Here is a 25,754-nt window from a genome sequence, read left to right as displayed (position 1 = left end):
GCACCGAAATGTGTGTCAATTCTTACAGAATGCCTTCCAGGTGTTTGTGATTACTTTTTAAAATGACCTCCAGTACACTTCAGTACAGGAAGGGTATCCCACTTCAATAATATGAACAAGGGTAAACCACAGTGTCCTTTTTCTAACTTGGCAATATGATACACTCATCCAATAAGGTGCCCTTTATGCAGTCAGTGGCATAAGCAATGTCTTAAAAATGTTTTATGTTCAACTTTTACTCTCATTTTTACTACTTCACATGCCACCTGCTGTTAAGCGGCAGTCAGCAGACAATGCAGTGGTCTGCAGACTAGATGAACTAAAAACAGAATATGGGATGCCAGGAAGTATAAGAATCAAATGTTTTTTTTTTTTTAAGAGTAACGTGAATCTTAAAGGAATCTTAATTTTCATGATCGGTGAGATGTACTCCATCTGCTGGAAAACATCATTGTGGAATATGTTGCTATTAGGAATAGATGGCATATAATAGTCATATTTGCCTTTGCACATTCCGGAAAAAAACAAATATGATTTGTGGGAATAATTACATCAGGGATGCCAATGAGTCTTTTATTGAAAATTGCAAGCATATTACAGTTACATATCTCTAACTATTAACCCCATAATGAATAATGATAATTTGTGGTACTTTCAATTCAGTATGCCCTCCAAAGTTGGCAACACCTGCCCCCGCTTTGTTACAAACTCCATGCCAACATACCACTAACTTTTGAAAGGCTAGGTTATGAAAACACATATACTTCCAACCAACACACCCATGACTCTACAGTTATCCACTGTGCACACAAGTTTAACACTAGCACCACAGCAATGCAGATAATTAAATGTGCCACCTGATACACTTCTAGTTTCTAACTTCAACTCTCCCTCCATAAACAATGGATTACATTGGTTATCATTCTGAGTATTTCACCCCACTTCCTCTAAAACCTCTAGACCAGTAATGAGAAATGGTGGTCCATTGATATTGATATTGATATTTTATTTCTATTGCGCTTGTACACAAGTGTTTCAGAGCGCGACAAGGTAAGGGAGCGGAACAGGGGAGAACAAAGCAACGATCTTACTAGGCCCAGTGACACTGAGAACGCGCAAGTGCATGGGAGAGGGGGAGGGGGAAAAGTGCATGGAAGGTGGGAGAAGTGGAAATTGGAGAGCAAAGGAGAAACAGATAAATAATAATAAATAATAAAGGCAACAAACAGTGGTAGTGCAGCCAGCAATTCGCAAGTGCTGGATTTAAGGCAGGAGACAGGGTAGGTCTGATAAGTGCAGGAAGAAAAAGGGGAGGTCTGTATAAGTACAGATACAGATCCCAGTGCAAGGGGTGGCCCGGAGGCAGTGCGGAAGGGTGGCAGGGTGAGCAGGTGCCTGGGCACGGAGGACAGAGGGTGGCCAGGTGCATGGTGCCAAGAGAGAACAGATCAGCAAGGGAGACAGGGAGCGAAGGCAGAAGCAAAGAGGAAGGTCTTGAGGTGCTTCCAGAAACTGAGATGGTTTTCCTCAAGAGTGGCAGGGAGGCTATCAAAGAGGGAGGCCCCAGCCGAAGACAGAGATCTACCCCCAGCTCGTTGCTTTGAAAAACGACTGACCGTGAGGGAGTTAGAGGTAGAGGAGCTAAGAGCTTGAGAGGAGAGGTATTTGCGGAGGGATAGCTGAAAGTATTTTGGACCCAGGCCCCAGAAAGCCTTGTGGTCAATGCAGAGGGTTTTGAATTTAATCCTTGCATCCACTGGTAGCCAATGGAGAGATTTCAGAGCTGGAGAGATATGATCCTAGGGCTTGAGGCCAAGGATAAGTCATGCATATCTGTTCTGGATTAGTTGCAGAGGGCAGAGAGTAGAGGCAGGTAGATTTTGAAAGAGGCTGTTACAATAGTCCAACCTAGAGAGAACCAGAGCTTGGGAGACCATGAGCTTCTGGGGGAAGGAGAGGAAGGCAAAGTACCTCTGAGGAGGTGCAGTAGGAAGTTTGACTTTTTAGAGACATCAGAGATGAGGGCACAGAAGGAAAGTGTGGAGTCAAAAATGACCCGAGGTTCTTAGCCTCGCAGGTGGGGGTAGGAGAACAAGGGAGGCCGGCCAGAAAGTGAGGGGAACGGATGGTGATGGAGTGCCGATGAGAAGGATCGCTGTCTTGCTGTCATTCAGAGACAGATCATTAGCGGCACACCAATCTTGAATGGCAGTTAGGCAATCAGAGATGAGAGAGGGAGAGGAGGTCGCCGAGGGCAGCCTGAAAATGAGTTGAGTGTCATCAGCATAGCACTGTATATTTAAGCAGAAAATGGCAATACAGTGGGCGAGAGTTGCCAGGTATTGGTTGAAAAGCCAGGGCGAGAGGTTAGACCCCTGGGGAACACCAGAAGTAGAAAGGAAGATAGATGATAGGAAGGACACAAGTTGGACCTGGGAGGGTCGATTAGAGAGGAAAGAGGTCAGCCAGGCCAGAGCCTGATCAGTGATACCTAGGTTATCACGGAGACGGTTGAGCAGGATGGTATGGATCAGTGACTGTGGCAGGCATTACAGTAACCTGCAATGTATTCAGGGCCATGAGAACATGGGCAACTGTAAATGATGCACTACAGTGATCTAATGTCAATGCACATGCAGTTTTCCTTTTCCCCTTTCTATTCAAATGTCTCCAACTACCTTTCATGTGCTCAATTCAACCAGTCACAACATCATCCACCAATGAAAGTAAGAAGCACTTAACCTGACTAAGTACCTCTGATCAATAGTTCAGATGCATCTTACCCCTCAGTGAGAGAATGTGTGCTGTGAATCAGAGCTGCGCTGTCACAGATGGACACCAAAAACGTTCTAAAGCTTTAGAGTTATTACAGCTGCTACTGACAACACCTATACTACTTCCTTAAAGATATGTGGAAACAGAATACATTCCAGAAAAACATTATTAAAATACTATTTTTAAAGTATACTTACCTTCTTATATGTACCATAGACCAATAATGTACATTTTCTCTTTTACAAATGTTAATCAGGATAATATTAACAATATTGTAATTTAGCTTGGGTTTGTTTCTTTACTTAATGCTACTTTAAAAAAAAAAAGCTAATGCACAGAACCGCATTAACCTACATTTCATGAAATGCTTTCCTTGAATTTCTACCGTTTTACCCCAATACACACACCCCATTCACTGCTTTCCTCTGAATGGTGTCATATGCAGTCATAAAAAGCAGTGTGCTAAATCATTTTGTATTATAAGCAATCTCTTCTGACTCTCTCTTTAGGGGAAAGCCAATATCAAATGTCAAATGAATCTCTTATTAAGTAATATACAATATGCATTATTATTTCATTAGAATACCCCTCCAAGCACAGATGTGAATTCCAAAATAAACCTTGCTTCAGAAAGAAAGAAAGAAAAACACTGTAAATTATGCAACCACAACTCTTTTAAATTTTAGTTTCTTACTTCATTCCAGCTCCATGTCAAAACGAAGTTCACAAACCTTTATTTTCCCATTAATACTAATGATTAGATCGTTTTCCACTCATTGCACACTCTCTCCTTTTTCTAAGAACTATTCCCTTGCAGAGGAGTCACCTATCACTTAATAGACCCCACTGGTTTACATTTAATATCGGATCCTTTAGTGAATGCTTCTCTTTTGTTCTAGCCCCGATGTTCAACCTTTTAGCTCGACAGCATCAATTTACTACAAGTTTTAAGGGTCTATAAAAGCCTGCATTTAATCTTCACATGTTCATGCGACATCACACAACAACATTTCTTTGAAATGCATGCTGCACCATACGATGAGACTTCATGCTGCATTTCAGGAGCATCTATGGACAGACATTGCTGCACAGAACTCCCAAGTTATTCCAAGCTTTGCCCCAATTAGCACATATAGGACGATTTGTGTGATGTTTTGTGGGATTTAGAGCTGCCATTTAAAATATGGGTAAATAGTCCTATAGAGAAGGGAAAGATCATTTTTGTGGGATAATGACTCTCCCCAAATTATGTCCCAAGGAAAAGCCAAGGGTCATAAGATGGGAAAGAGCCATTATCCCGATTATTAGCACATAGGTGTTCATTTTGCACCCAGATGTAATTTGATGGCAGGAACCTCCTACATTTGAAATGAGGCGTAGCTAGGTCCCCGCCATCACATTTTCATCATTTGCAATGCGGGGTGCAAATGCAGAGGGCAAAAGGGCTGCATACAAGCCTGTACGCCACCTTTTGCCCTTCACATTTGCATTCTGCAGTGCAAAGTGAGTAAGCACTATCTGACAAACTGGCGTGAAAGGCAGCATTTACTTTTCATTATGAGCACTGCTTGCCATGTTCACAAGTCTGGGAGGGGTTATTTATATGTGTGCCACTATGGCAGGGAGCGTGTACAATGGATACCTATGGAGTCTGCCTGCTTTATGCTGGTGCACAAAGCAGGTGGACCAAATAAGGATCTCCAGCATTTGTGGCCGCATGAAAAGCCATACCGGCACAGGTGCTGGAGCATTGTTATGGCAGAGAGGAAGGGAGCAGAGGAAACATAGGTTATGTTCCGCCCCTCGTCTCCACCACACAAATGCTTGAAAATTAGCTGTGGCATGAATGGAAGGCATTAAATCCATACACAAGGCTTTTACGCTTTCAATTTACATTACGGCTCTCATGAACATGAGGCCCATAGTGGTACTAGCAATATATGTTTTGGTTGTGGTGAAGTAAAAAATGCTACCTTGATGAGTAAACTATATCAGCAAAACGTGTTAATAAATTAAAGGTGATTTCATTGTGTAGTACTTTAATAACAGGGTCGTGATTAGAAGGTACATATTTTTACATAAGCTTGGTTGCACTGGAAAGGTTTTAAAGTGGTCAATCATTGGGCGTACAAGTGAACAGTTTCTCTAATCAAAAGTGAAAATCATTTTTCCATGATTAGCTTTCACTTTGGTGCAATACACTTGATATGTCTGTCACATTGAAGAGGTAGTGAAAAAAGATGATTCTGTCCCATTGAGGAGGTCGAGAAAAAAGATACTCACCTAGAGGGAGTGCCTTGGAAGAAAATGTGCCTGGAAATTGCATTTCAGTTTCCTGAATGTGTGGAAATGCTTTCTGTGTTTTTTATGTCTGCTTCTAAAGGTAGAATGCTCAATAGTTAATGATTGATTGGCTCATAGGCGGTCATTAATGAATTCTATGTGCCAATTAAGCTTATACGCATTTGAAAGCATGACTACTATGGCTGTCCCATACTATACAGGTCCCTGTAAAAGCAACACCCTGCTGGACTGCAGAGTAAATGCCTTTCAGCACCATGCTTGGCAAACCATGCTCCCCTGCTTCAAAAAGCACCCTCAGACAGACCAACCTAACCTGCAGTTAGGTTGGTCAAATCATCATATTTAAACTAAGATTCCAGACTCCAAGTTTGTCTTTTATTCAGTGAAATATTATCAGGTGTGGTAGATGAAATAGTTCAAATGAATTGAACGAAGACTACACTTTCAAGCGAAGACTAGCTTGTTAAATAAAGCCAAGGATAGCAGTAGTGGAGTCTGTGAGACAGAAGGGACATACGCTTGCATCCCTGCTGCATGCAAGATAAAGTGCGTCATATCATAGCACTCTTGCAGTTCGTATTGCACAACACCACATAAGAGTAGTACAGGGAGACACGCTCCATCAAGCGTTTCAGTTGGCAGGTGGCCCAAACCTTTCGATGCACTGAACCAGGCAGCCAATGAGCTCCTATAAATGTGATTGCCCCCAACATTTTTTATATACATTTTAATGCCCCCAACATTTTTGATACCAATTTGATCAATGTGATTGACCCCCAATCATTTTTATATACATTTTATATAAATGTTGATATACATTTTGATATACATTTTGTGAATTTTAATATAAAATTGATATAACATTTATATAATGTATCTTCAATTTTGATAGAAATGTTGAATAAATTGGATTGACCCCCAAAATGTTTGATATACATTTTGATATAAATTTGATATAAACTGCACAAGACCATCATCATGGTGTATAAATAGATGACATGAGGACCACCCATAATTTTGACTGCGCCCAGAAATAACCCTGTCCATTTGAGTTAGCTTTCTCACCAGGTAATATCAAACTTTGCCTTGCACATGCCTACACAAAAACCCAAACCGTTGGCTTTGGCAAGGCTTGTTCCTTAAGGATTGGACCACACCGGCTCAATTACCCCTTCACTTTAAAATGGAATAATGCTTACCCCCAAAAGTCTCCCAAGTCCAGGACCAGGAAATCATCACAGCGGTATTCGAATCCCAGCTTCTTCACTTAACCATACTGTGTGATCTTGTGCAAATCCCCTTATCTCCTGGGGATCGCCATTCTGCTCTCTTTCAAGCCAACAAGCATGCTGTAAATGATCCATAGCCGGTAAACTTAAAAAAATATTTACATTAAGCAGTGTGCTGGATACTAAAGTAAAGAGCATGACAGGCACTACTGATTTTTGAAGCGATCAGTTAAAGCCTGGGGTGGACGCATACACATATAAACATATGCACCACCCTACTAGCCTTTCAGCAGAAAAATACAAATGAAATGAAAACCGCTGAAAACAGGCATGTCCTAAAATGTGTAAAATCCCTTTTGATAAGTGGTTTCCTTTGACAAGGCTGAATCCAGGTTGCCAGAGATGAATCTCATCTGTTGCTACCGAGCAAGAAGTGTTTGCTTTTGCTGCAAAGATTTCAGAAGCCTGGGGCTGTGGCCGGGTTGATGGGGCAGTTTGGGCCAACGCCGGCCATTGCTCTGCAATGCTCAGGGACAGCTGTGCAAACAAAAGCCAGGGAGACACAAACAGATGAGACCTGCTTATCTCCCGCTGCCTGCCTCATATGCTCTGTTAGTTAATGGATCTTTGACACGAGGCAATGGCTCAGGAAGCTGCGGTTTCATAATGTATGTCATTTGTGCATTCTGCAGCGTCAGTGGGAAAACACACATGATAAACCTTCAGAAAATGAGTTTGCATTTTGAAAAAGGAAGTATGTGGCAGATAGATCGCATGCTGAGTTAGCTTGGGGTGACATGATAGTTGTTCTGTGATGCTCAGTGACAGTGGTGTAAATAAAAGGTACAGGGAAATACACATGAGATCAATCTTTAGCCAGCTATTTTTATCTTCTGATACAATGACTTAGGGTATTTGATCATTAAAAGGAAACAGCTATTTCATAATGAATGTTGCTATATTGTGCATTCTGCTGGAAAAACATTGGGGTGGCTGATTTCATGTTTTGTGCTATGGATGTGGAAGCCTCGTGCTTCCTGTCAGTCCATCCTCAGCCCTGACAGATGGACCCATAGATAATATCTCTAGGGCTGCCGGGGTGTCTGTCTTTACCCCCTAAAAGCGGTGGTTCTGTCTGGGGTTGTTGATCGGCAGGCTAATTTAGGATTTTGGTACTCTGGAGCCGGTAGTTGGATTTTTTGAAACCTGAGGCCATGAATGGTTTTAACATTGGAAGCCTCGTTTGGAGTCTCATGCTGTGGGGTCCATTATAGCTGATTGCAGAACTGCAGAAAAACTCTGCTGTGCTCACCTAGAGTTAATTGGATGTGTCAGAGCTCAAGGCCACTGGGCACAGTCCTGCCCCCTGGGAGCCCTGCTTTCAGGGCATCACTGTGATGTATTTATTTTTTATTTAAAGTTCTTATATAGCGCCTTACGCCCGCAGGCCTCAAAGCGCTTCCAAGAAACAAACAATACAAACAAAACAAGACTCAAACACAAACTGTACAAAGCTTCAAACCAAAATCAAGATATAATCCTCATATTACTACTGAGGGTGATAAAAGCAAAATCAAAGTATAAGACCAAGGTTCTTAGAGCCCATGGGCAGGTATTTGTACAGTCTCGAGTACAGCAGCAGGGTGCAGGCCCCACACCCAACCAAAATGCAGTCTCTGTTTCCTTGGGTACACCAATTGTCCAGTTCTATTCTGTGAAGAAATTTCAGATCAGAGGAACGCACTACGCCAGGCCCTGTTCTGGCACGAAGCCAGGCAAGGACTTTGTGATTAATACCAGATTAACAGCGGCAGACTTCAGATCTTACTGGCAATCATTAAAGGTGAGTGGATATTTAATTGCAAACTAATCATGTCGAGGATCTGTATTTCACAGAGTTGGGGTTGTATTTTTAAAAATTTACCATTTCAAAGCACCTTTTATAGATGTTTTACATCCATGATGTCTGCTAGCCTGGCATGCACACAAAGAGTTGTTTTATGTTACTAATCAAATGTTCTAAACATAATGAATCTCCATATATATCAGTTATAGGCAACTTCTATTGCATTTCCTAATCACTTAAGGTTCAGTGGGTGTAAAAAGATTTCTCAGCTGTGCAGTCCCTTGCATTCAGGGGCTTATAGTTTACCATTCAGGATGCGAACATTAAAACCACAACGCTATTCTTTTGGCTTAACATGTTGCTATAAGGATTTACATGTTATGTGGATTTATTGTACAACTTTTGTGTTTTGTAAGTAAACTCTAAAAGACAGTATTATTGTGGGCTTTGAAATCCAAAAACTTAGATATTAAATGCTGGAAAGTATGAGGTCAAATTTGCAGAGTTGGCTAAAAACCCAGCTTCACTGTTTAGCCAAAGTGTGGGATGCTGGTCAATTATTGAATTCCACTCTGATTTAAGTGTAAAAAAATGTAGTTCTTATTTCAAATATTGTGAACTTAATCAAACTATTTGAAAAAGGGACACCCTTGCAATGGAACAAATTTAATTTGTAGAAAGAAAATATTGGACACTCGTACTCCTCGGTGAAAAAATGAACACCTCAACCTAGGCCTCGATGCAATATCACTTACCATCTTAATACCAGGTCTTTTAGTGAGCCTCTAACAAGGCTATCCATGATCTGATGTTTGCTCAGAAAATGTGGGAGACAAAAATGTTCACAACAGAGTTGCGCCCTGGTGCATATTCCAATCGCATTTCCAGACTGTCTCTTTATTTTAGAGTAGGGAAAAATAACTAGACTATTGTATCCCTGTGTGGTATACAACAAACATACCTCACCCAGGGGCTCACTTCGGTGGAATATTTATGGAGGTAACTCCGGAGTGGGAAGTCCACTGAATACTTACAACAAATGCCATTGTGCTGTTGCTGCAATGGCTGCGGCCGCGGTGGACGTGTGCACACTTGAAGGACGGATTTCTTCCACGGCTTTCTCTTCACCCTGATTTTCTAGGTAGCCCAGTTTAGGTCCGAATCCTTTCATGCTACAAATAAACGACTGTTTCATGTTTTTTTTTGTTTTTGTTTTTTTAACATTTTGACACATTTGTGCAAAGAGAGACAGCAGCTCAGAAGCCTGCTCACATATAGACTTCTGCAATGGAAAAACTCATAATCACTGAACTCAAAACAGGATTTAGAGTTTTGTCAACCATGGCATTGTTCAAGCTCTTATTTGGTATCCTGCCATATTCTCAAGATATGATATATGAACCAATTCTAGATGTTATTCCTGGAATTATACAGGTTATTAAGGAATCTTTGGGACACCATATGTAATTGTGCCAAAAAAGGGAGCAAAAGCTGCCCCCGAGGCCATTCCCTTTGTCTGTAATTAGAAATCTGCTTTATGGTTAAAGAGGTTTTTGAACATTTGAACAGCGCGACATTAAGGTAGTCAATATATAAATTAGGTTGGCATCAAATGTGATTTATCTCTTTCTTCTGGTGCAAAAGTTAACTTTTCTTTCACACCTTGCTGATGGATGCTTCCATAAAGTGATTCCAAATAAAAACTCAGTATAATTTACCATTTAAAGTTGGAGTCCAAGTCTTCCAAAAGATTAATAATATCTGTAGCATCTCAGAGGAAATCTCTCATGTTTTTAGGCAGGGCTATATGGAAATAATCTATGTATTTGCAAAATTGTTCCACATATTTACATATCATCGAATTCACACACACATCTAATGTCCCACAGCCCAATATTATCAGACTCCAAGGTGGACATTCCTGTTCTATTTTAATTTGGTAGGATGAAAAAGGTGGTCATACTAAGACTTTCACAGTTTGGGAATAGACATTCTGTTTCACTTATGTATTCTTCAATAGCTTTTTTAGATAGTTCTTGAATTTGAGTTGTCTTGATTTTGTTGGATCTCAAGGCATGTATGCTTTTCTTCACGAGTAGATAAATGTCAGTTTCATACTTCTTAGTGCAGAGAATTACTTTCCCTCGATCTTTGACATCAATCTGTATAATCTGTCCTGGTATCTTCTAGGGTCGTTCAGAGATCCCCAGTATTTTTGCCATGTTTTACTCTTCTGAAATGTAGCCGATTAAATTTGCCTCATGATAGTCTTTTTAAATGTTAATAGTTTATCTGGGACAGAGGCAACAAAGTACGCTAAACCATAATGCTGGTATAAAGCTAGTTGCATTAGCATGTCTTCCATGTTCATATTGTGAAAGGTATGCTTTCAGCCTTATTTTGGAGAAAGAATGTCTTATTTCAACTTATTCTGTTTGCTGTTACGGCCAATGGACGTGCCTTCCATGGGAAATGTTTCCATGTTATGGTCCAGATTGACATTTGGAAGGATACAAATCGTCATGCTATTTACTTCAATGTATATTTTTCCTGGAAAAAATAAACGGTCAGGCACGCACTCTAGTTCCCAGTCAGTTAATGCTTAAACTAGTACTAACAGGGATTGATCCCAGCAATGTTAAAACATAACAAACACTGTAATAAAAACACTTTTTTAATTACAGTCTCAAGGAATTCTGGTCTTTGTAGGGATGCACCGGGGGTTGTCATGCCCTCAATTTGGAGAGCATGACCATGGTTTTCCCACATCCCCCAATTTTGGTAAAATGTGTGTGTTTGGAGGGGAGTTAGTTCCTGGTCTCCTGAACAAAACATTGTGCCATCACTACAATGACCAGAATTCCTTGAGACTGTAATTAAAAAAGTAATTGGCAACAGCTGAAAAAAAACACAGCCTCCCTGGAGAGAGTTGGAGACTTGAAAGTACTTGGAGGAGCAGAACTACTGTGCATTTGAACTGGCAGGTGGGATTTAACCCTGGTATATTTTTTTGAACATTTTGTGGGATTTAACCCTGTTACCACTCACATTTGGGATTTAACCCTGTTATTTTTTAACATTGCTGGGATCAAACCCTGTTATTACTAGTTTAAGGATTAAATGACTGGGAACTAGAGTGTGCAACTGACCTTTTCTTTTTTACTTAATGTTGCAGGAAGCCCGGGTCCAGGAGGCAGAAGCACCGGGGATTGTCATGCCCTCATTTTGGAGAGCCATAATCATGGTTTTTTCCCCCTCCCCCAATTTTGGGTAAGATGTGTGTGTTTGGAGGGGAGTTAGTTCCTGGTCTCCTGAGCAAAACATTGTGCCATTACTACAATGACCAGAATTACTTGAGACTGTAATTAAAAAAGTAATTCGCAACAGCTGAAAAGAAACACAGCCTCCCTGAAGAGAGTTGGCGACTCGAAAGTACTTGGAGTGCGCGCCTGAGCTTTTCTTTTTTACTTTATATTTTTCCTGGGTCTATAAGACCCTGGGGAAAGCTGGTTTGAGTAACCTTGATTTGCATAAAATTTAATTATTCTCTGAGACGCCCACACTTAAAATGTTTTTTGTGGATGCATGAAGTTCTGATTTCTTTTGGATTGCACAGGTATTTCCTCCCTCCTGAGGATCTACTCATAGAGTCTGAAAATGGGACCCACCTGTTATTGTTATTTTTGAATCCTCCTTTTTGTCTGTTAAAGGATTTGAAGAATGGGAGTTGGATGAAGTTAATGCGAAGGGTAGACTATATATAATCTATCTTTTTCAATATATTTACTTTTTTCTCAATGTTTCATTTTTGAAAATCTCAATTTGTGATTGCTGTTGACCAATTTCTCTTCACCTTCAGTTATTGTTGGATAAACTGCAGACTTTTTCCAGTTTCTATTAATGTGTTGATAATAATCTTACTTTCTTCCTAGCTGTGTTAATAGTGAAGACCATAAGATCCATTGTAATCATTGCACTTAGGTTATTCTTATTTTCCTCATCTTAGAGTAGCAAACATGGGGCATTTTTAATTTGTAATTATAGAGGAATTATGTTTGCTTTAAGGTATATCTACATGGTTCTATACGGAAGGCCGTCTTTTTAAATTTTGTTAGTGTGTCTTCTGTTATTGTTCCTACTACTGGTTTTATTTTCCACGTTGTAAAGAATGACAGACCTTTTTTGTGTATAATGAATGCATGAGATAAATTGGTTTAAATAAGGTATAATTGCAGAGAAATAATGTGAATAAGTCTGTTCCATTACTTCACTGGAAAGGTTGCTTTGAATTTTGTATCTGATAAATAAATAATAGAATGTTTGTGTAAAGGAATACTAGATACCGTCTGGTGCTTAGCATCTGTCTGTCTTTAATGAAGTGATATATTTAATGATTGCAATGTACACAATCAGAAACCTTCTTCTTTCATAAAAGTAATTCATATTCTGTGCCACTAGTTCTAACTGAAACATTCAATCTATTGTACATCTGCTGTTGAATTCACCACTATTGCAGTTTACATTTTAAGATATGTATGCACTCACGCTGTCCCATTGGTGGATCCACATATGGCTGTGTCCTCCTTTTCCTTGGTATATACATCATAACACCCTGAAATATCATCTTTGAAATCTTTGTGCACATTACAGGAGTTGTTCTTTACTTTTAACTGCCGAATTCGAGGGACACCCAGCAGTACATTTTCATAGTAGATGAAGGATCGAGTGCTCTGGTCCAAAGATTGATTGTTGTACCACTTTGTCCAATAAAGACCATCCAGCAGGGGACCTTGTGCAAACTGAAAAAAGGAGACCACACGTTTAGGCTGAGAAACAAACGTATCAACAAGAAATCAGTCATTTCAAAAGTCGCAATACGCTTTGTAACCACGGGGGTCCTGTGTTAAAAAAGTTTGAGATAAGTTCAAATTACCCAAGGCAGTAGTTGAAAAGCCATCTTTGCCATTTTGTAGACAGCATTTGTTTTTAACAAAGTGAGAATACTTGCACATGGCTAAGGAAACACATGACAACTCCACACCAGAATACATGTAAAGCTTTTATTAAACAAAATTAAAACCTATGACTATTGCATGGACATTGGTTCAGGATGGTTGTAACATAAAGGTTCATGGGAAACAGTCCTTGAACTCAGGATGATAAATGAAGGACAGAAAAATGAAAGGCATACAGAAGGTTCCAGCCAGGAAGGTCCCCTGCTTAGTGATTGCTAGAGTTCAATTGTCCTCACTTTTCCAGGTGAAGTGTCCCAAAAGTCCTCCACTTCTTTGGGCTTTCTTTCTCAGCACTTTTTACTCAACTCTTATAGGGTCAAGAGGCCCTACCCTCTGTGGCACCTCCCCTCTTTTGAGCATCATAGTCTAACTCCATCTCACTCTTTTAACTGGAGTGCACCTCTCATCTGGGCCCATGGTCTCTCCTCTTTCTCACTGCATCTTGCCCCTCTTGTTAGCTCATGAGTTCACCTCTTCTACACTGCAGCCCACCCCTCTTTTGGGCTGATGGGCTCACTTCTTTCTCACTGGGGCAGACCCATCTTCTTGGGCACATTGGGCTCTTCTCTCCCAGCACTGGAGCACATTGCCTTCTGGGATTGAAGGGGACTTTCTTCACCTCACTGGAGCACATACATATTTTGGAGTCGAAGGGTTCTTTTTCTTCTTCACTGGAGTACACCTCTCTTCTGGGCTCAAAGCACTCCACTGCTCTGGTGCTCTGTAGCTGCCTCAGTAAACTCGTCTTCTCAGACCCATCCCAAAAGACACTTTTCCCCGCTTAAGGTTTAAAGCCCTCACCATCCTCACATTGTCTGAAGCAAACCTTTAAAATGATTGGTTATATGCTTTCCTAATCCACGCCAGGGCGTCTTTATAAGGCTTTACACTATTCTGGATTTCTTTTAAGTGGTTTCCAGTGCAGGATCTAATATTTTTATGCTATTTTGCTCCTGCCTGGCCTCCTCGCTGTCCTTGAACACAAAAGGCTAATACATTGGAAAACCTCTAACAAAGTTCCGACCTTTGAAAAATCGTTTTTCCTTTGAGAAGGGAGAAGGAAGCATTTCTCACCTTAAATGTTTCAGCTGCAGGTGGAGGGAAACATATTCGAGTTTACAAGCAATGTTGCTGGGAGAAGGGGTTGAAATCCGTTAGTCTTTTCACTTCAAGGACCCACACCTGTTTTCTAAGGGGGTCTCACTGAATGTACTGGTCTTTCCCTATACTATATCTCCCTATGAATCACTGGCAGCCATTAATTGATCTGCTCTTGGTTTTGGAGCTCTAAATATGATGCATCCTGGGAGATGCAGCCCTAAATAACCTGTTTCTTTGGAACCTGTTACTTCCTAAGTAGATGCTCTCTCATGGGGTTTGGGAATAGTTCAGGTCTGGTCCACCTAAAATTTAGAGGGAATCTCTAGTAGGATGTTTGGGGAGAATCCTGCAGAGTTATTCTGTAAGACCCACCACCCTTCTTGTGCAGTTAACATTCTGATTGCTCCAGATGAAATTCAGGACGCTAATCTGATCAGTTCTATCTGTCTATCAGATTCCTGTCTCAGGCAGCTCAGGCAGACAGGGAACAGGATGCACGGTTGATACTATGACTCTCACACTTATTGCTATTACATTTTTTTGCTTAAGAAATTCCATTAAACATTCATTATAAAAATAAAATGTAAATAGAGTTAAAACCTTTTGAAACACCATTATTGCCATTCCTCACAAATAGCCATCATGTGCATCCTCACTTTCGCTAATTAGTCTAAATATGCAAATATACAAAACAGTCTCATTGAATGCAAATAGATGTGCTCTCAGTAGCTTGTCATTAACATTTGGATCTTTCCCGTCAGGTGGTAGACTCTTTTTACCAAAACAACATGCAACGTACACAGACCTCCTAATTTTGATCTGCCAAAATATTGAATTCATTTGCGTGCTACCGCTCTCTCCTGGAATCCATCAAACCAATACTTCACCTGCATGTCAGTGCTCTCTAAATGTTGTTCTGGCCTATAATTACACTGAATTTCAGGGTGTTTGACCAGTCTAAAAATTAACCTTGCCTTGGTTGCTAACAGTAAATTGTTCAATACAAGATGGTGGGTGGTGATTCTGCTCACGTGACTCTAGGTGCATTTTGTGCCACTGTACATGATTTGTACTTCTTCAAGCATGCAGATGCTAGGGAAAGTCCCACAGCTCTGGCCTGTCAACATGTGCCTTTAGTCATCGATATAAAACGGGCAGATCCTGCGCCCAGGTCATATTCATCAGTGGTGAAGAATGCAGGTAGCTTTGCACCTGTGGATAACATTCAAGATTAGCTAGAGAACACAATGCAAAAGCCCAATATGGAACTTAATGTCAGTGTGCCACCATGGATTTCTAGCATCAAGAGATGTCAAAGTGCAGCCAGATATATTCATAACCTTGCACTGGCATGTCATCAAACTTCCCTGAGAAGCAAAGAGAAGGGCTAAAGAATGTCAAAATGGAATAGTTTGAGCACTTAACGGTGCGTGGACCCACCTGATCTACTAACGCATACATTGTAGGGGTAAAAACAGAACCCGCTGCACAGTGCTGCATCAGCATATCCAGTTGTTCCTGGGTAGAGTGGATTGTGTGCAATTTCGAGGAAAAAGATGCATGCTGTGAGGGTCAGAGGTCTTCTGGATAACCAGACCCAGTAGTTCAAGGGGGTAGGCATCTTATGAAACTCATTCTTGAAGGAGAAGCTCAGTCTTGGGGAGCAGAGTACACAGTCTTAAAGTATCACATTTTATTGTTCAGTTTCTCACAATCCAGACTGCTGATAGTCCTTGTCCAGCCTAGTCTGTTTTACAATTAGAGCATGGCTATCATTCTTAGCAAAGTGTGGCTACTGTGTAGAACTAGCTCAGAAGAAGCTGAGGTCTGTACAAGGAGGACTAGAGGCATTCATCGTGTGATATTTGGGTGATTATGGGTTAATGAGTCACCTGCATAGTAGTCAATCAAGTAATGCATATTTATCTAATGTAATTGTCTTCTCGCTCTAGCAAGACACCTTCAGCAATGTGTATGTTTAGGCTGCTTCCCCTCAGCTGGGCCTCGAACATGGCCTGGTTAACAGGAGAAATAGCAAGGAGTTACAGGTGGACTGACTGGTGTTAGGCCACCTTCTCACAATCATGCATAAACGCAACCAGAGAGTCTTCAAAGGGAGTAAATTAAATGTCGACGGTGATCTCGTCAAAGTAAGTAGGTTTCATTTTGTTTGCAGTGTGGGCGAAGGTGAATTCGAAGATGGGTGGCTTGCCAAAAGTAGGTGAATTAAGAAGTAAGGATATGTTGTGGTAGTGTTGGATGCAAAATGTGTTTTAAAAGCCGTGGTCAACATAGGTGTGATCCTGACAATATCATAACGTTGGCTGACAAGGATGGAATTGACAGTGTAGTGCAGCTACAGGTTCCCTCACAACGATCAGTTGCCTTGTTTTGGGCACAGTAACATCACCACCTATTTGTTTTTCTCCCCTACCTTAACACTGCTTGCCCTGCCCTTTTCCCACAACACCTAATTGTGTCATCCTACCTTCTCTCTCTTTCCCATCACTCGGACTCCTGTTACCTCCCTTTTCTCTTCAAGGTAGTGTTGTACCTGTGAGAAAGGTTCATGAATACACGGACATGATGCAAAGTTCCCACTATGGTTTTCAAATATCAAGTTCCTGCCAGGGATGTTGCTAACTATGCAAAGGCATACCATCAAGCTGTGACTGTGAACCTACAGGGTGGCCCAAAAGGTGTGTGTAACAATATTCTGTGTGCAGAATATGGACCAATTTAATTGTCCTACACATACACTGCAGAAGCATGGGAAGTTTCCTCTACACTACTTTGTTTCAGGGAAGAGGAAATGTGCAAAGCTTGGGGGTAGAAGGACCGTGCTGTGGAAGTAGGGCGGGTGGGGGTTGGGGGGTTTGCTTGAGCACTGTATCAGTGGACCAAGGGGCGAGTGTCTTACAGAGGTCATTCTTAGATTCTTAGGGAGGAACCTCTGGCTTGGGGAAGCATAGTGCAGAGTCCCTTTTTGCCATTTTTGAGAGTCCTCTGAAATGTTTGGTTTAGTTAATATAAGGCCCCATCATTTTCACAAGTGAGCCCTATTCAAGCTGGTGGGAACACAACGCTCTAAGGTTTGTGCCTTACTGGGAGCCCTTATGCCTCCCAAGGTGGGGGTACCACAAAGGCGTCCCTTAATTTGCCTTGACGAGTAACCTCACCCTGTCAGTTTGCCATTGTTACAGGTTTGTGGCAGTGTAAACTTAAAATATGGCTGCACTATTTGTGGCCATTTTACTGCATAGAGGACCTTTCATACTGTGTGAAAGAGTCCCAAAATAGATTCTCCTTGTTTATGAACTCCAATAACTTGGAAACTGCACTCTGTCACGCATGTGAATGTGTATGTGTGTGTATATGCATGGTCAATGCTGACATGAACTCTGGCCTAGAACGCACAAAGGGGGGCTACTGGGGATGTCTGAGTACCAGAAGACGGGATTCCTGTAAATGCTTTTAAATCTACATCTCTCTGTTTGCCAACGAAAGAAACTGGAAACGTTTGAATGTTACTACCAGTATTGATTGGCTGACTGCCAAAAGCTAGAATGGTGCATGTGTGTGTGATTGCAGATTGAGGTAATCGCCAACACCTGGCATAGTTATGAAAGTAGAGACAGTGTACTCTTATCTGTTGCTCAGATTCGATCCCGAAGTACTTAGAAGGAAGAATTACCCAACAACAGAAAAGACATCCTGCTGTAACATCTTCTGACTCCTTAGAAATTCAGCAGTAAATCCCTGCCTTTCCTATTCCCAAAGTGACCTGTGTTCCTCCTTCCCTATGTTCCATCTCAACATGTTAGGTCTGTAACCTCTGCTTTGTGTTTGTGCTCCCCTAAAGCTCCTTTTGTACCTGGGTTGCCGGTTGCAGAAGCACAATTTTCTTCCATTTCCCTGGCATGACACTTCCTGTCACTGGACATGTCTTCATAATCTGGACAAATCCAACATGTCCCTACTCCCAATCCGATGTGGGGATGGCCACTGGCTTTCCCAACAAAGTAAGTCCAGAGCTGAACCTGGCTAAGGTCAACATTTTGCAAAATCAGAAATGATGCTGCTGCAATGCTTTCTATCTCCAAGAGATAATCCTTAAGGGTTCCTGACTTCAACTGCAAACTAGGTTCATTTGTCCAGCCCAGGGGACTTCAGTTGCAGGTTCAAGAAAAACTGGGGGTTTGTTTGCACCAATTTATGGATACTCTGCGACCAAAAAAGGGATGATGTTCTGTCTGAACAAATGTTGCACTATCAGGAGAGACAGAGGTACAAGACCCCACCTCTTTATACAGAAAAAACACATGTAATCACACTCTCCTGAAAACAATTGCACCACACTTCATGGTCATAGGGTTTAAAAACTGTTGTTTATTAGCACACACAATTCTGAACATGAATCACAATTTTGCCCTTGAATGTTAACACGTGTTTCAGCAAAACAAACTCATTGCCTTTCTCAAATCAGGGCTATGCAAATCAAATCAAGATCACACATAATAGAAACAGCAACAAATAAGAACAAATTATTTCCCGGCGTAAATAATATCGCCGGGAAAATGTCGTGGCGATTTATATTTGGGTGACCATATATATGGCGACAGGGGCAAAAAAAAAATACATTTATAAAAAAAAAAAAAAGTTTCGGGGTTGCAGGGGTGTCCCCCGCATGTTCCATGCAATAATGTCGCCACAAAAAACGGCAATTTTTCGGTGATATTTTTGCATGGCGAGATTTTTGTGGCAACATTATTACATGGAACCGTTATGTAACATATCATGTATAACAGCGTTCAAGACAGAAAAAAGGGATTGGGTTTGGGAAAGGATTAATAAGGAAAAGATACACGAGCAAAACATTGAAAAAGAGAAAACCGTAAGTATTGTGACTTTCTCAACTAACATACTACCATGAGAAATATAAATGATTTTTTGTCAAACACAATATACTTTTCATTTAAAGAACGAATAATTATTGATGTGAATGAAGCAGTTAGCAACCTGCCAAAAAACGTGGATATTCCAATGCTCCACGCCTTGAAACTTGCTAATTTCGTTTGTCGTTAGATTCTACGGCAAACCTTATGTATCTGTGGTAGGTTGCTAAGTATACAGTTGGACTAATGAGCCACCCAAGTAAACCCACCAAAAATCCCATTTCATGCAAGTGTCACCAATTTTAACATGTTAGTTTGTTTCACATCATTCCGTCGTACTCAAATACTCTGCTGTGGTCTGATTATGTCATAATAACTGGGTTAAATCCCCTGTACAAAAACGGAAATTGAGAGCACTGTATAAGAAAACTTAAAACATCCTCTAAATCCTTGTGGATAGCTGCATATACGTTTTGCAGTCATCCGCCAAGGCCATATGCCAGCACAATTTACAAATTGCATATACGTGCATGTATGCAAAACATATAAGTAAGGATTGACTTTCCCTGTGCTTGCGTCTCCGTATCGTAGAACAGATTTTAACATAATTGATATTACGGCAGACGTTCATATTGTGGAACGAACTTCCGTGCATATTTAATATCCGGTGAGCAGTGACACGCTAGGTCTGCACGAACACAATGCATTTAAGCACATATTCGGTTCACAAATGGCATTCCGTGCAAAGGATTTATCCTGGTCGATCCTATAGCACTCAGCACAAAAACAGCATTCTGTGCTCACTTAACATCTATTACGCGGTCAGATTTTTGGACCTGCACGAACTAAAACCATCCGTGCCATGTATTAACCATCTGAATATGGAACACATACCTTTGTGCTTGTAGCTCGGTAGCGCATCAGCTAAGCTGAATTCAGCGCGAACAACGGCTATTTAACTGCAGACAGTATTCTTGTATTGTGTGCAGGTTGCCGTGGCAACCTGCCAGTGCCTCGTTAGTTTCCATTAACTAGCCGACATATTTTGGGAGAGCTGCAATTTTGTATATGAACAATATGTATATAAAACCAAGCGATACAAACCCTGGTTTTAGCTTCTCATTTATATAGAAATACGTATAGTGTTTTACATAATCGGTTATTTACAGCTTGTCATTGACATTGGTTGAAATGCACTGCATGCGTTACACGGCCATTAGTCGTAAGTTATTTTTCTATGTTATATTTGTTGCATAGGCAACCTCCTCGTCGCTATGTTATTTGAAATTACTGGTCACCACGTATTGGTGGACTTGATATTGTGTTGGCGCATCTATTTACGCACATCAACATTAACGGACACATTTTAAACGAGTCACTTGTTTGTGGTGTGCATAACGGTGCCTCTTTGCTCGTATGCATAAGGTGCTTGTACTTCATGTGCCTTGGATACCAGCGTGTTCCATTAAAAATTACCAGTGCGTAGACAACTGCTTGTGCTTCCGTTGTTAGATAAACTATTAAAATGTTCATAGCAGAGACTGCTCTTGTTGAGAGTTCATGTCAGTTATCCCCAAATATTTCTAAACAAAAAAATACCTTGAAACATACATCTCGGTCAAGTTCTGGATTGTACGTGCCCAAACAACACGTTTGTTAATGCTAACAATAATTCACAAAAAGGATACATTTCATTATCAGTGTTCAGACCCAGTTTTAGAGTTCTGTAATGGCAAATTGGACGTGCTTCTGTCTGACGTAACATGGCTTCGAGATTGCCACACCTCCTGCCAAGGTTGACATTCCGTAATTCAATGAATCCAATATCTTTCTTTTGGTCCAGTTGATGCTGCTGCTGCCAATGGATAGCCAAAGGCAATCCCTGACAAATGTTCCAGGATTCGAACCCGTAGTTGACGAATTGTACTTCCAATATAAATGACATTGCATGCGCAAATTATGGCATAAACCACATTTTTTGTTTTACAATTGATATTCTGCTTGATTCTGATCCGATTGCCAAAGTTGTCTTGGAAAATCGTAATTTTCTCATGTGCATATTGACACATAGAACACATGCCACATTTTCTGAACCCAAAAATCTCCTGGTTAAGCCAATTGAAAGATTGCTTCTCTGCCTACATCTCTGCCTGGGAACTTCTACTGGGAACTTCTACTTGTGCTGGCTGAGGACCCTTGTCTGCAATTTCAGAATTGTGATGACTACAACATGCGCCCTAGACAAAGTATCTTCTTTGGGATCCACTGACTCAGCATTGGATGAGTCTTGTTCAGTTTTTCTGGTTTTATCGTCTTCTGTTTCTGAGGCCCTGAACAGTGACTGATCCGGGCACTGAATCCCAACACTACTTTGTCGTCTTAAAGTTGCTGCTCCAGCGACCTATCTTGTGTTGATTAGACTTCATGTTTCAGTTTCTCTCATCATATCCAAGGTCTTTGTTCCACTCTCCTCTCATGAGAGAATCCATTTTCAGATGGTTCATCTTTGTCCATATGATAACATCAGGCCACTGGAATTAAACTGAAAAATCCCTTTATTCTACTCCAACTACAGTGCAGCCTTATTCTAAAGACTTTTTCTATTTTTCAAGAATGATAGGTTTTTAAACTAGAGATGCCTATGGGTCCCCCAAAGTGCCGACTGGACTTTATTTGACTTTTGAACACTTATGTGCCCCTGTTTGATCATGCCATCACGAAAAACTTTTCTAAAAATGCATCCATTCTGTATTATGTTGTGTTTGCCTAAGCGCACACATTGAATTATGCCATCCAGACTTCACCTTGGTTATTTTGTTCACTTTCTGGGTTTTCATTCCACATGCAGAAAACGATCAGAGCTTGAGAAATTGGTAAATGTGTCTTTGCACAGAAATGCGAGAAATGAGGCCATTATTTTGGCTTAGTTTCAGGCCTTGAATCCCAGCCACGGACGTAGATAATCGGTAGTTTACGTGCCTTCCTGTCTTCCTGACTCCTGACTCTCCGAGACTAATTGTGCGACCAAAATTAAGAGGAGCATAATTCATGCCATGTATGTTTCTGAAAGCCTGATCTACCGAGCCTAAATGCATAATGACCTTTTAGTTAAAGTCAACATATAGATGATGAAGTGTGAGGAATGCTACCTTGTGCTGGGAACAGGATGAACTCCTACACTCTGCTCTGCTCTCAGACAGGTATGATGATAGACCCACACAGATAACAGCATCAGAATATCGCTCTTTACGAATGTATTCTGATGACCCCAGATTCAGACAAAATGTGGAATACATCTTCCACCTTCTCTTTGAAAGTGAACTAGCAACTCTATGCTACGGAGTTGCACACACATTAAAATCAGGTACCTATTTTCAAAATATGTCAGCTATGCAATTATTGCAAAGAAAAAGATGAGATTTACAGTCAAGTATTACACATCTTTTAGCAAACATGCGTGGTACAAAAGAATACTGGCTCTGACATCACAGAGATGTACGCTGTATGATAAGAAACCTTGGCCCACCTACTTGGTTTGTTACATTAAGTTGTGCAGAATATGCATGGGAAGATTTACACGATTTCCTACATATAGCAAACAAAAACAAAACAAATGTAGATATAAAAACACCAGGAGAACTCTGCTCTCTAGATCCTGTAAATGTATCAAGATATTTCCATCATCGCTTCATTGCTATGCTATACTTTATTTGTAATAAGACTGTTCCTCCCCTCTGCGAAGTTTAACACTTCTTTTGGAGAAAAGAATACCAAGCAAGAGGAGAACCACACATCCACATGCTATTATAGATTAAAGATGCTCCTAAATTTGGTCAAGACAGTGATGCCACTGTTTTGAAGTTCATCCAAAAATATGTAAATTGTGAAATTCCGTTACAAACAACACATAGTGACTTTCATGCACAAATTTTACAATTTCAAAGACACAAATGTGGGAAATAATGACGTCGCAAATATTTATAAAAAGGGAAATACTACACCAAATGCCGCTTTGGTTTCACTAGACCAGTTTTAGCAACAGGTCAAGTAAACAACTTCATGTCTTCAGTCAGACATAATGTCAAAGGTAAATCACCTAAGAACAAATATTACATAAAAAGAACAGAAGAATCAAAATACATTAATGATTACAATGAAATCATTGCCCTCCGATGGAATGCAAACATAGAAGTGCAGTACATTGCAGACAATTCCACTGCAGTTGCACGATATGTCACAGCCTACTTAACCAACACAGAGAAAACAGAACTTCAGGACTTCTGGGATGACATATCATCTGACAAAACACTATCATAGAAATTGTACAGTTTAGGCATAAAATGCTCTCTCATAGAAAATGTGGCTACTATGAAGCTGCAGACCGTTTAACCGGTAGTGCCTTGTATGGAAAATCTGACAATGTAGTATCGCTAAATCTTGGTCCTGCTAAATCTAGAAAAAGAGTTCTCAAATCACATGAGGACATGGAAACAATAGCCAAAAATGATCCAAACAGCCAAGACATTTTGAAAAACAATTTACTGGACACATACTACCCAAACAGGAGTACCACTTTGGAAACCATGTGTCTCTACCACGTAGCCCAAAACCTCACATACAAAAATAATATTAAACCAGATGAAAAGAAAGGTAGATTCAGAGTTGTAAATTCTGAAGGCAGCTTAGTGAAACTTACCAAACACAGCTTAATTAATCATATCAAATTGTCATTAAAAACTCCTCAACATAAAGAATTGTATTACATGTCCCTGCTACAACTTTTTAAACCATGGAGAAAAGAAGAAGAGTTACTGGATACATATGATTCCTATGAAGACACTTTCAAAAGAGATGAACGCACTATAACAGATGTAAACTTTACACAGTACCAAACAATGTTGCACAATGAACAGCAACACGAAGAAGAACTCCAGGCCCAAATAGAAGTGGACACTCCCGACAGTAGTCAACCTTCTGTAACAGGAAGCCAAGAACCACTTGGACAGTCACTAATAGCAAATGAGGCAGAATTAGCCATGACAGAAGTAGAAAACACCATGTGTCAGTATGAACAAGCTACAGAAGACTTCGCTGTACTGAAATCACAACTGAACAATGAGCAGCGTAGCATTTTCCAAGATATAACAAAACAAATTGAACATGGTGTGCAACATGAAAATAAAAACTGTACCTGCCAAGACTACAAACCTATACTGTTATAAGTGAGTGGTCAAGATGGTTCAGGCAAAACATTCTTAAACAAAATCATCAGCAAGTTCCTCCAACAATTGACAAACAACAAACTGTCAGCTGTTGTAACTGCCCCACACGGTTTAGCTGCCTACAACGTATTATTACTGATTACTACACCTTCCAGTAGAACACCAAAACAAATTAGACTATTACAAACTTTCCACAGAAGCTGCAATGGAACTACGCAGAGTTTTCAAACAAATGAAAATGCTGCTAATAGATGAGGTGAGCATGGTCTCCAACCTATTGTTGGCTTTGATTCACCTCGGATTACAAGAGGTCCTCAAAACAGACTACGAAGAGCTCTTTGGAGGAAAACACTTTATTGTTTTCGGAGATCTTCAATTGACACCAGTGAAAGGTGAACCTATTTTTAAAACCTAAGGGCACACACTGTGCCGTAAAACTCTTTGCAGCATAGGAAATGTCAACCTTTGGCAACATTTCCAATACAGAGAATTAACAGAAAACATGCGCCAGTCTGCAGACCTCACATACACCAACATTTTAAAAAGTATTAGAGTTGGTGTACTATCTCAAGAAGCAGAATCAATATTAAAAAACAGGCAGATCCATGCACTCTATGGCCATAACTCATGTGCTACTGATGTCATGGAAAAATTAGCACACAAAAATGTCAATTGTATGTCCTTGAAACCAACTCTTGCAAGCGGTTCAAAATTCAAAAAAACAATGTTGAAAAAAGAAATGCAACCAATAATTGAAATTTGCTCCACAGATAAACTGAATGTACATGGTATGACACTACCCATGTGTCAACAAGCCACAACAAGACTAAATACCTTAGAAAACTATATCTCCAACACAGTTGGTTTGGAGAAAATATTAAAATTATCTTTAAACTGTAGAGTAATGCTTAAGCGTAACCTTGACGTGGAGCAAGGGCTAGTTAATGGAGCACTTGGTACAGTTGTTGGCTTTCAAACATACCCACATGACAACAACATTCAATATGTCAATATTCCATTTGACAAACTATCAGAAGATAAAAGGATAGGACGCTCAACAGCCCGCTTCCTTCTTTTTAAATACATGTATGTACGCAGAGAACAATTTTCACTAACTTTAGCATACGCAGTAACCATTCACAAATTACAAGGTCTTACCCTAGATAAAGCATTGACAGATATTGGTAGCACAGTCTTTAAAGAAGGCATGAGCTATTTAGCACTATCACGCTTATGTACACTTGACGGCTGTTTCTAATCAACTTTGATGCAAGTAAAGTAAATAGTGATATTCCTTGCATTCTAAAATACAATAGACTGTGTTCACTTTACACCCCTAAAAACCTATCCTGTTCCACAAAAAGCAA

General features: G+C 40.4%; 1 protein-coding gene across 4 annotated transcripts in view; it reads right to left on the bottom strand.

Annotated features, from left to right (window-relative positions):
- Positions 1-25,754, bottom strand: part of LOC138472450 (polycystin-2-like protein 1) — a 2,384,383-nt gene that overhangs the window by 1,453,730 nt on the left and 904,899 nt on the right. For 3 of the 4 annotated variants that reach the window (XM_069610623.1, XM_069610624.1, XM_069610625.1), the window contains exon 4: positions 12,700-12,953. In XM_069610623.1, the coding sequence (XP_069466724.1) occupies positions 12,700-12,953 (254 nt within the window). Of the gene's footprint in view, positions 1-12,699; positions 12,954-20,059; positions 20,144-25,754 lie in introns of those variants that run through there. The other variant, XM_069610626.1, reaches the window with a different exon arrangement.

Source organism: Ambystoma mexicanum, chromosome 8 (assembly GCF_040938575.1).
Source record: "Ambystoma mexicanum isolate Mex_15411 chromosome 8, UKY_AmexF1_1, whole genome shotgun sequence".
In the NCBI taxonomy this organism is placed as follows: domain Eukaryota; kingdom Metazoa; phylum Chordata; class Amphibia; order Caudata; family Ambystomatidae; genus Ambystoma; species Ambystoma mexicanum.
Note: the sequence above shows the minus strand (reverse complement) of the source record. Positions and strands in the feature narration are given on the sequence as shown.